Here is an 11526-nt window from a genome sequence, read left to right on the forward strand (position 1 = left end):
GTAGAGACGGGGTTTCACCATGTTGACCAGGATGGTTTCGATCTCTTGACCTCGTGATCCACCCGCCTCGGCCTCCCAAAGTGCTGGGATTACAGGCTTGAGCCACCGCGCCCGGCCTATTAGTATTGTTTTTGTTGTATGTTGCTTTTCTGCCGACAGCAAAAATGTAGGAGGTAAGTTAAAATTTCCAGGATGGACATGGTGGCTCATGCCTGTAATCCCAGTGTTTTGGGAGGCTGAGACTGGAGGACCGCTTGAGACCAGGAGTTTGAGACCAGCCTTGGGAATGTTGCGATACCTTGTCTCTAAAAAAATTAAAACAAAACTGGGTATGGTAGCTTGTGCCTGTCATCTCAGCTACTAGGAGGCCGAAGTGGCAGGATTGCTCGGGAGTTCGAGGCTGTGATTAGCTATTATCGTGCCGCTGTACTCCAGCCTGGGTGACAGCTAGACCCTGTTTCTATTGAGAAATTTCCCATGGAAACCAAAAGGCCTTTTCCCAATTCATTAAGTCTATCTGATTTCTACATAATAATTTTTGCAAAAAATATCAGTTTTGATCAGTTTTTCCTGAGTGAAGAGATGCCGGGTGAAATAGCTCTCTTTGGCAAAATGCCCCAACAGTGCAGTGAAGGAAATTAGACCAGAACTCTTCCAATCTGTGTGTCTGAGGTTTCAGTTATCTTGGGGGAAACAGCCTGGAGGATCCGCTCGGACCTGTGGTAGCTGCGACATCCAGTGTCTGCCCCTAAGCAGCCTCCTCCGTTGACTCCAGTGTGCTGCAAATATGTGGTCATTTTCAGAGGTAGGCAGCTGGAGTTAGGGGAATTGAAGTGGATGCAGAAAAGAGTTTGCTATGGATCGCTGGGCACAGTGGCTCACAGCTGTAATCCCAGCACTTTGGGAGGCTGAGGTGGGTGGATCACGAGGTCAGGAGTTTGAGACCAGCCTAGCCAACATGGTGAAACACCATCTCTACTAAAGATGCAAAAAAAATAAAATAAAATTAGGCAAGCGTGGTGGTGTGCACCTGTAATCCCAGCTACTTGGGAGGCTGAGGCAGGAGAATCACTTGAACCTGGGAGGTGGAGGTTGCAGTGAGCTGGGATTGCGCTACTGCACTCCAGCCTGGGTGACAGGGTAAGACTCTGTCTCAAAAAAAAAAAAAAAACAAACAAAAGTTTGCTAAGGAGCCAATGCCACAGAAGTTAGAGCATTCTATATTCAGCCTGGCCTATTCCCAGATGATTTCAGAGGATTAATAATTGGGCTGTGTGCAGTGGTTCATGCCTGTAATTCCAGCACTTTGGGAGGCCAGGGCGGGTGAATCATCTGAGGTCAGTTCAAGACCAGCCTGACCAACATGGTGAAACCCTGTCTATACTAAAAATACAAAAAATTAGCTGGGCGTGGTGGCATGTGCCTGTAATCCCAGCTACTCGGGAGGAGGCTGAGGCAGGAGAATCACTGGAACCCAGGAGGCAGAGATTGCAGTGAGCTGAGGTGACACCACTGTACCCCAGCCTGGGTGACAGAGCAAGACTCTGTCTCAAAAACAACAACAAAAAAAATAGGCCAGGTGTGGTGGCTCATGCCTGTAATTCCAGCACTTTGGGAGGCTGAGGCCGGTGGATCACCTGAGGTCACAAATCAGGAGTTCAAGACCACCCCGGCCAACATGGTGAAACCCTGTCTGTACTAAAAATACAAAAACTAGCTGGGAGTGGTGGTGGACACCTATTATTCCAGCTACTTGGGAGGCTGGGGCAGGAGAATGGCTTGAACCTGGGAGGCAGAGGTTGCAGTGACCCGAGATCGTGCCATTGCACTCCAACCTGGGCAGCAAGAGCAAGACTCTGTCTCAAAAAAAAGAGAGCAGATGTGGCCAGTAGATGGGTTTGGGAGTGTTTGCTGTTTGGTTGCTCAGAGCTGTCAGCAGTGTCCTGGAGAATCAGCATGTTTGTTTATCCTGCACTTTTCTGGAGAAAAATGTCCCCCAAGACACGAAGAAATGAGGTTTCGTTAGATAATCAAGTTATGGTTGGCATTTGCAGATACAGTGATGAATGTCTTGCAGATCCCGATTGAATTCTCGCCAGAAGTGGAAGGATTGCTTTTGGGTGCTTAATCCAGTTATCCTGCTTTGGGTTGGTCTCTCTTTGAGGTTATTTACTCAACCGGAACTCAAAACAGTGGGAGCGTTGCAGACCCAGGTATGTCAAATCTCAGGGCACTGCCAGGGGAAGGGATTTGCCGCCGCCTCCCGCACGAGCTGTGGATTTGAATCTGTGTGCAGGAGCCAGACCTGTGTTTCCATGGGAGCTCCTTGAACGGCGTGTGTGGGAGAGGCAACCACATATTGACAGCTGTTGTTCTTTGTGGTTGATTTCAGGATGTGGGTAGTCTGTGTGCTCTGCACAGACCTTAGAAACGATTATAACTCTAGGCTACATAGTGGGCAGCAGCAGTGAGTGAAGAGTGATCGGACTTAAAACCTTCCTCATTAGCCTAGTGGCCGATTTAGCAAGGTTAATGGAAACCCAGGGTGGCTGAAGTGTCACCCAGAGGTCTGGAAAGCACCCCGTGCATCAGCCTGCGTAAGGCGGTGTCAGGAAGCCAGGACAGATGAGGGGAGCCCGAGGAGGAGGAGCAGAGGAACAGTTTACAGAAGTGATCTTGCAGGTGTGTCCCCAAGGGCGGAGGAGGAGCCCGAGGGGACCTCAGGATGTTTGCCCGGTCTGGAATTCTCGGCCGCCTGCACTGATTCTTCTCCCATTGGATGTGACGGCCACAGCAAAATCGAGGCTAATTCTGTAGCTACTCAGATTTCCAGTTGAAATGCAACTGTTGAAGAGGGTAGACCCCACTGTTAGCTCTTGAGCTGTAGTAGTCCAGGCAGCTGGCAGGATTCGGGCACAGGTAGCTGGCGACTGGGTTTGGAGTCATCCCTTTCTTCGCATCTTCTCTGGCGTCCTTCCCTTGTTCCCGACCTTCTTGCAGAGCTTCCTAATTGGTTCCTGTCTTAAACTGTTTCCTTTCTAACCAGCGCTCTGGAGTGATGCCGGTGTTTGTAAAGAAACTTTCTCCACGCGTTTTATGTATGTTTGATGACTCTCTGTTGCATTATGGGGTGGAATAAAATGGATTTTGGATCGAGGCTGACTTGGGTGTAAATTCGCACTTGTTCATTTGTACGCAGTGACACAGCTCTTTGCTGCGTCACTTTTTTTCTGCTGTGAAAAAGGAAAACCACCCAGCAATCAGCGGAACGCCTGGGCCTGGTTAGCAGCGGCAGCAGCAGTGGGGGTGGTGGCTTTTGCTGCTGCTGTTGTTATTACAGGGTCTTTAGAGCTCTTTTCTTTTGGAGACGGAGTCTTGCTCTTTTACCCAGGCTGGAGTGCAGTGGCATGATCTTGGCTCACCTCAACATTCTGCCTCCTGGGTTCAGGTGATTCACCTGCCTCAGTCCCCTGAGTAGCTTGGGACTGCAGGTGCGTGCCACCACGCTTGGCTGATTTTTGTATTTTTAGTAAAGATGGGGTTTCACCATGTTGGCCAGGCTGGTCTCAAACTCCTGACCTCAGGTGATCTCAGCCTCAGCCTCTCAAAGTGCTGGGGTTACAGGCATGAGCCACTGTGCCCGGCCTGGATCTTAGAGCTTTTCTTCTGTCGCTGGCCACTCCTCCTCAGTCGCTTCTGTGGGACATTTCTCTGGTTGCAGAGTATTGGGTGTACCTCGAGGCTCAGACTTGGGAGGCCTGGCTTCTTGGGAGAACTTCTAGGGTGTGGCTGGCCCTCCTTCATGGCCTCCCCCCTTCCATATCTGTCTCTCGAGCTGCTGCCTGGATACCTCTGTCTGAGTATCTAATGACCATCTCAGATTTACCATGTCAAAACTAAGACCCTTCATACCTGCTCATCCTGTAGTCTTTCCCTTTGTAGTAAATGACAGTTCCAGTTGCACAGGCCACAGATCTTGGAGTTGTCCTTGACACTCCCCTTCTCCCATGCTCTGCACCTAAATCCATTGGCAAATTCTGTGAGCCCGACTTCCAGAGTCACATGCCCCCTCTGACATGTTTCACTCTTGTGCTGCTAGTCTGCTCTGGCCTCCTGGAGACTCCCTGCCCTCCTTTGCTTCCCTGCATCTGTGCTCAACTCAGCAGCACAGTGACTTTTACTTTTTTTTTCTTTACATAATAGAGATCCAAGTCAAAGCAGAATGCTTTTTAAAAGACCGAGGTCATCTTTCGCTGCTCTAAAGCCTCCAATACCTCTCATTTGGAGCAGAGACTAGCAAAGACTTTGAAGTGGCCTGCAAGGCCCTTTATGATGTGGCCTGGCCCCTTGTCCCTTGTGACCTCGTTTGTAGTAGCCCCAGCCCATCTGCTCCAGTCACACAGGTGCTGGCAGTCCCTGTCATAGGCTGAGCTCCTTCCCACCCCAGGGCCTTTGCTGTTGTCCCTTGTCCGTCGGGCCCTAAATGATTACTTACAGAATAGGAGAGTGCACTGAGTAATTTCCACACATGCACATATCGGATGAGAGTGTAGCTTCCTCCACTAGTTGGCTTGGTCCTGCTGCAAGCTCCTCTTTCTCTGCAGGGACCCGGCTAAGCTGTGCCCCTTCCTGATGGCGCTGCTCCTGCACCTCACCCCTCACCCCGACTTGTGTTGCCCGTCGGCTTTGCTTTTCCTGTCCTACTGTGTTATCCTCTCTGTATCCCTGTATCATGAGCAGTTGGGTGATACTATTACAACTGCTTCCAGGCTACCGGACACCTTTTCAATTCCTACGTCATGCACTTTTGAACATGTGTCCCAAGTTGGCCCCTGTTCTTTCCCCTGTAGATGCTATTTATCTGGAGATTCCTATGGTAATGGTGCCCTGTAGAAGGTCATGTGCTGGGGTGAAGCTTGTGGCTGCTCATCAGTGCCGAGGGCAAGGCCTGCCTATGCACCTCAGGTGCTTAAGAAATCATAGTTACCCTCACTGCTTTTCCCCTCTCCTTTTGATGGATAGCTCAAGGATGGTTTAGCGTTATGACATTTGGTTCTTTTTCATTTGATTGTGGATGTTTGCCTCAAGTTTTGAATATATGATAATGAACTTTTAATTTATTTTTAGTTTTTTGAGACAGTCTCACTCTGTCCCCCAGGCTGGAGTACAGTGGCACAATCTCCGCTCACTGTGACCTCCGCTTCCTGGGCTCTAGGGATTCTCGTGCCTCAACCTTCTGAGTAGCTGGAATTACAAGCATGTGCCACCACACCCTTGAATTTTTAGTAGAGACAGGGTTTTGCCACATTGGCCAGGCTCGTCTTTAACTTCTGACCTCAGGTGATCCATCTACCTTGGCTTCTTAAAGTGCTGGGATTATAGGCATGAGCCACTGTACCCGGCCTGACAATGAACTTTTTGGTTTCTCAGTGAAAGTTTGGATGACTTAAAGGATAAAAGTATTATGTACTCCTGAAAAAATGTCAAGCAGACTAGAGGGTATAAAATGAGAAGTTAAAGTGCTCATGCTCTGGAATGAAGAGTAGCTACTTTTATGTCTTTTGTGAATCTTTTGAAATTACTGTTTCTTAACATGTGCTTTTAGATATTAGAAATGTTGATTTGTCAAAAAACCTGTTGTCGTCTTGGGATGAAGTGATACACATTGCTGATCAGCTCAGACACCTGGAAGTCCTTAATCTCAGGTACGAACTTCTGGTTGCCGAATTTCACAATTAAACTCATCTCTCCTTGCTTCCTCCCAGCGTCTCTGTGGAAATGAGGTAGGGAGCCGGAGGGTGAAGACTGCCACTGGATGATCCAAGGTATCAGGAAGAAATTACTCAAGCAGATAGTGAGGGTATGGAAGTCCTCAGTAAGGTTTTCCTTTTAATGAAAAGCAGCCCCAAATTATTTTTCTTTCTAACAAAGAGCAGCCTGAGAAATCCAGCTGCAGACATAGCTGCTGCCAGTTGCGCCAATCATGTTCAAGGTGGCGGCTCCCTCTTCCCTTCTCCAGCCATGTGTTACAGTAAGCAGGCAAGATGGCGCCAGCCAAAGGGCAAGTTCATTGACACAATAAGATTAGGGTGGGGTGGCCAGCCTTCCCCGCTAAGTAAACGTCATGCCTGATGGAAGCAATCTGTGAGCGCTTGGTAAATCAGACACTGCCTCCTCCAGCGGAACTCTAAACTCTGTGCATCTGCTGCCAGCTTGCCTTTTTCCTCTTGGAAGTCCCCTCTCTCTCACTAGGGAGAGAGCTGTTTTCCTTTTTCTTTCTCTTTCTCTTGCCTGTTAAATCTCCGCTCCTGAACTCCTCATGTGTGTCCTTGTCCTAAGTTTTCCTGGCGTGAGAAGAGGAATGCCAGGTATGTACCGCAGACAGTGTGGCCCCTTCACTAGTTGACATTTTTACACAGGCAGATTTTGGTTTACTTGAATTTTTCTAAATTTAAGGACACATTTAATCTTTAAGGACAAAAAGTGATTTTTTAAAAAATGTAGCCGGGCGCGGTGGCTCAAGCCTGTAATCCCAGCACTTTGGGAGGCCGAGGCGGGTGGATCACGAGGTCAAGAGATCGAGACCATCCTGGTCAACATGGTGAAACCCCGTNGTTAGCCACTGCTCCTGGCCTAATTTTTGTATTTTTAGTAGAGATGGTGTTTCACTATGTTGGCCAGGCTGGTCTTGAACTCCTGACCTGCTGATCCGCCTGCCTTGGCTTCCCAAAGTGCTGGGATTACAGGCATGAGCTACTGTACCTGGGCTATTATATATTTATATATATATAATTATATATATAATTTTTTGTAAAAAAAAAGTTAGGCCCATGTGCAGTGTGGCAGCAGCAGGCACAGCCTCGACATGCAGAAAGACACCAGCACATTCGTGGACCTGTGCATGCTGCAGAAATGCTCCACCAGCAACTGTGTCATCAGTGGTAAGGACCACGCATCCATGTGGATGAACGTGGCCGAGGCCACCAAGGTCATGAGCAGGTTTAACATCCACTTTAAAACCTGTGCTTATCTGCAGGACTGTTTGTAGGATGGTTGAGTCAGATGATTCCATTCTTCGATTGGGCACAGCCAAGGACATCATCTCAAATAACTACCTTTTTTTTTTTTTTTTTTTTTTTTTTTGAGACGGAGCCTCACTCTGTTGCCTAGGCTGGAGTGCAGTGGTGTGATCTTGGCTCACTGCAACCTCCACTTCCTGGGCTCAAGCGATTCTCCTGCCTCAGCCTTCCAAGCAGTTGGGATTATAGACGAGCGCCACCACGCCTGGCTAATTTTGTATTTTTAGTAGAGATGGGGGTTTTACCATGTTGGCCAGGCTGGTCTCAAACTCCCAACCTCAAGTGATCCATCCGCCTCAGCCTCCCAAAGTGCTGGGATTACAGGCATGAGCCACTGTGCCCAGCCTCAAAGAACTTTTGACTGGAGAGAATCATGGATGTGGAATATTTGTCATAAATACATAATGAAAACTTAAAAAAAAGTATCAAAAAAATAATAAAAGAAGAAATAATTGTTGAGAAATTTTGTCTGATTAGCATATCCTTTACAAACCCAGATTGGCATTTAGAATTGAGGAAAGGTGTTTAACATCAATTTACTTCTTTTGGTTAAGCAAATTCTATCAAATAATAACATGTGCAGTTGGCCAGGCATGGTGGCTCACGCCTGTAATCCCAGGACTTTGGAAGGCTGAGGTGGGTGGATCACCTGAGGTCAGGAGTTCAAGAGCAGCCTGGCCAACATGGAGAAACCCTGTCTCTACTAGAAATACAAAAAATTAGCTGGGTGTGGTGGTGATTTCCTGTAATCCCAGCTGCTGGGGAGGCTGAGGCAGGAGAATAGCTTGCACCTGGGAGGTGGAGGTTGCAGTTAGCCGAGATTGCGCCATTGCACTCCAGCCTGGGCAACAAGAGTGAAACTCCATCTCAAAAAAAAAAAAAAAAACAACAAAAGAAGTTTGGTTTCATAAAGAGTTGACATACAACTCTGTCTTCATATTAATCATCCTAATATCTATTAATAGATAACAGAATTTTTTTTATTTTTTTGAGACAGAGTCTTGCTCTGTCGCCCGGGCTGGAGTGCAGTGGTGCGATCTTGGCTCACTGCAACCTCTGCCTCCTGGGTTCAAGCGATTCTCCTGCCTCAGCCTCCTGAGTAGTGGGACTACAGGTGTGTGCCACCACGGCTGGCTAATTTTTTTGTATTTTTAGTAGAGATGGTGTTTCACTGTGTTAGCCAGGATGGTCTCAATCCCCTGACCTCGTGATCTGCCTGCCTCAGCCTCCCAAAGTGCTGGGATTACAGGCGTGAGCCACTGTGTCCGGCCAACAGAATTCTTTAAACTGCCTTATAAAAGAGGATTGTAGTTGAGTTCTCCATCTAGGCATCCATGTCCTCCCTCTGCTCATTTTGACTTGTTCTGATGCCTTTATAAACAGTGGTGCTCCATTGTGGTATGCAACAAACATGAGCTTTGACAAGCCTTAGTGTTAGCTATTGACTAGCTTCCTGAGTTTTCCTGTGAGTTTTTTTTAGAACAGAAGTCAAACAGCAGAAAGGTTCTCACATCCTTATCTTGTTAGAAGTTCAGCTCTTGGAATCCACTGTTCGTTTTATACAGCGGGGCGCAGAAGTAGATTTGTGGGTCCTTGCACAGCAGCATTTGGGACTTATATCTGGCACTACTATTTCCTGTCAGAGGTGTACTGACTTCACACACCCAGAGCATTCCACTGTCAAACCAAGGCAAGGGTGTAGAAATACATTCCCAGCCATGTTCACCCGGGAAGTGCCACAGAGGCCGCTCAATGAGAGACAAGTGGGCCCCTTGTGCCCTCATTATGCCCATGGCCATGGAGCCTGTTCCCTAGGGCTCTACCTCTGTGAGGCGCTTACTCCCTCTCCAGGTGTAGATGTGGCTGGAAGACAAGAAGGGGCCAGGCAGTGGGGCTCCTACTTGCAATCCCAGCGCTTTGGGAGGCTGAGGTGGGAGGATCATTTGAGCCCAGGAATTTGAGGCTGCAGTGAACTAGGATTGCACCTTGGCGCTCCAGTCTGGGTAACAAAGCAACACCCACCTACCCTCCAAATAAACCAGGAGGGGCACACAGAAATTCAGGTGGTGGAGATGGCAGTAAAGTTCCAGTGAGAACATTTAGAAATAGTTGATGAGGCTGGGCATGGTGGCTCTTGCCTATAATTCCAGCCAGCACTTTGGGAGGCCCAGGCAGGAAAATCACTTGAGGCCAGGAGTTCAAGACCAGCCTAGGCAACATAGATCCTGTAGATGCCATATGTATATAAAATATTATGTATTATTATTATTATATGTATATATATTTTTGAGATGGAGTCTTGATCTCTTGTCCAGGCTGGAGTGCAGTAGTGTGATCTTGGCCTCCCACAACCTCTGCCTCCCAAGTTCAAGTGATTCTCCTGCCTCAGCCTCCTGAGTAGCTGGGATTACAGGCACACGCCACCATGCCCAGCGAATTTTTTTTGTATTTTTAGTAGAGACAGGGTTTCACCATGTTGACCAGGATGGTCTCGATCTCTTGACCTCGTGATCCACCCGCCTCGGCCTCCCAGAGTGCTGGGATTACAGGCTTGAGCCACCGCGCCCGGCCAGGTTTTTTAAATTAAACCTTATTTTGACGTAATTGTAGATTCACGTGAAGTTTTATAAGAAATAATACACAGACCTTCCCCAGTAGTCAAGACTCAAACTACCTGCCCGCTGACGTTATTTTTATAATAGATCAAGAGGTCAACAGCAGGCGTGGGGAGCCGAGTCTTCTGTGCTCAGGCCCTCACGCTGCAGACGCCCCCTAGAGGAGCATTCCTGCCCTTCCAGCATTCCCTGCAGCACAGCCGGACGGGACAGGCAGCAGCCCAGGAGAGGCTCTATGCACGGATTTCAAAATCTGTTTTCCACGCTCTGCCCTTACAATTTTTTGGTAATACTGTGGTCTATTTATACAAATATTAAAATCCTGTTTATAGAAAAAAAAAATACACAGAGATCCCCTGTATCCAGGTTCCCCCATGGGTGACAAGTTACAAAACTGATATAGGATTACGTGCTCGGTGTGACAGTGATGGAGTTGGGTATGTGTGCATCTCCATGGGGACTGCTCAGGGTCTTTGACAGTCACATCCTCTTGCCTCTTACTCCCAGCCCTTCAGCACACCAAATGCAGGTATTTTAATGCGTTATCTTTGAAAACGAGAGATAAATTCATGGTGAAAAACATTTTATTTTCCATACAGGCCAACAGATGTTCTCCAGACAATCAAGTTATTAGACCTTTCCTCTAATCAATTAATTGATGAAAATCAGCTGTTTCTGATAGCCCACCTGCCCAGGTAATTTACCCCTAAATGCTTGATACAATAGCGTTGTCAATTCTTAGTGTAGGAATTTTCGTATGCTCTGTATGCTTTCTCAATAGAAATGTGATCACGATGATGGATTTTCTAAATTGAGTAATTCCCTTTGGGAAATTTTTATTTGAATTCATTTAGAGAATTTACTTGTGAACCCTGTATAATGTGGACTCTGTCTGTACCAGATAATCTGACCCTGGTGAGAATGCCAGCGGTCTTCATTCACTGAACTCCACCAGGAGACCATGTCTCTTTCCTGAGAGCCAGTTAGCACCTGACAAAGCAGTAGGTACTCAAGAGCCATCAAGTGACTGTAGAATCATTAGAATGTAGTATCAGGAGTTCACGTTGCTTGTCCTAAGTTGGACTTTATGGTTTCTAAGTATTTTACATGGGATTAAAAACCCAGGGTATAGGAAAAACTTTATGACCCTCATCTGGTTGATACCCCGTAGCATTTTATATTGTTTTTTGTAATCAAATTTTACATCTTAAATTTCAGGTTAGAACAATTAATCCTCTCTGACATTGGAATTTCTTCGATACATTTTCCGGATGCTGGAATCGGTATATAAGATTAGTACAGTTCCACCTCGCCCCCCATACTTTAGCTGCTTCCTTCACTTCTACTGTGTAACTGAATTCTCCTTTTTATAGGGTGCAAAACATCCATGTTCCCGTCCTTGCGGTACCTTGTAGTAAATGACAATCAGATATCACAAGTAAGCTTCTTCGGAGTACGCACTGCACATCATTGCTTCTTTCCACTTTAGTGGCAGAGTTTGTAGGTTCCTTCTACTAAAAAACTAAAAAAAAATTTTTAAATCAAAGAGAAATGCCAGGGCGGGTGCAGTGGCTCACACCTGTAATCCCAGCACATTGAGAGGCTGAGGCAGGCGGATCTTGAGGTCAGGAGATCGAGACCATCCTGGCCAACATGGTGAAACCCTGTGTCTACTGAAAATAAAAATTAGCTGGGCGTGGTGGTGGGCACCTGTAATCCCAGCTACTTGAGAGGCTGAGGCAGGAGAATCGCTTGAACCCGAGAGGCAGAGGCTGCAGTGAGCCGAGACTGTCCCACTGCACTCCAGCCTGGTGATAGAGTGAGACTACATC

At 47.3% G+C, this 11526-nt stretch overlaps 1 protein-coding gene across 1 annotated transcript in view; it reads left to right on the plus strand.

The window, feature by feature from the left end:
* TBCE (tubulin folding cofactor E) overlaps positions 1-11526 on the plus strand; it is a 67148-nt gene that overhangs the window by 44748 nt on the left and 10874 nt on the right. Inside the window, exons 6-12 of the mRNA XM_037737813.1 lie at positions 5606-5736; positions 6911-7044; positions 8560-8842; positions 9782-9980; positions 10272-10389; positions 10913-10977; positions 11068-11132. Of these exons, the coding sequence (XP_037593741.1) occupies positions 5606-5736; positions 6911-7044; positions 8560-8842; positions 9782-9980; positions 10272-10389; positions 10913-10977; positions 11068-11132 (995 nt within the window). The remainder of the gene's footprint in view (positions 1-5605; positions 5737-6910; positions 7045-8559; positions 8843-9781; positions 9981-10271; positions 10390-10912; positions 10978-11067; positions 11133-11526) is intronic.

The sequence above is a fragment of the Cebus imitator genome, unplaced genomic scaffold, assembly GCF_001604975.1.
Source record: "Cebus imitator isolate Cc_AM_T3 unplaced genomic scaffold, Cebus_imitator-1.0 Scaffold42, whole genome shotgun sequence".
Taxonomy (NCBI): domain Eukaryota; kingdom Metazoa; phylum Chordata; class Mammalia; order Primates; family Cebidae; genus Cebus; species Cebus imitator.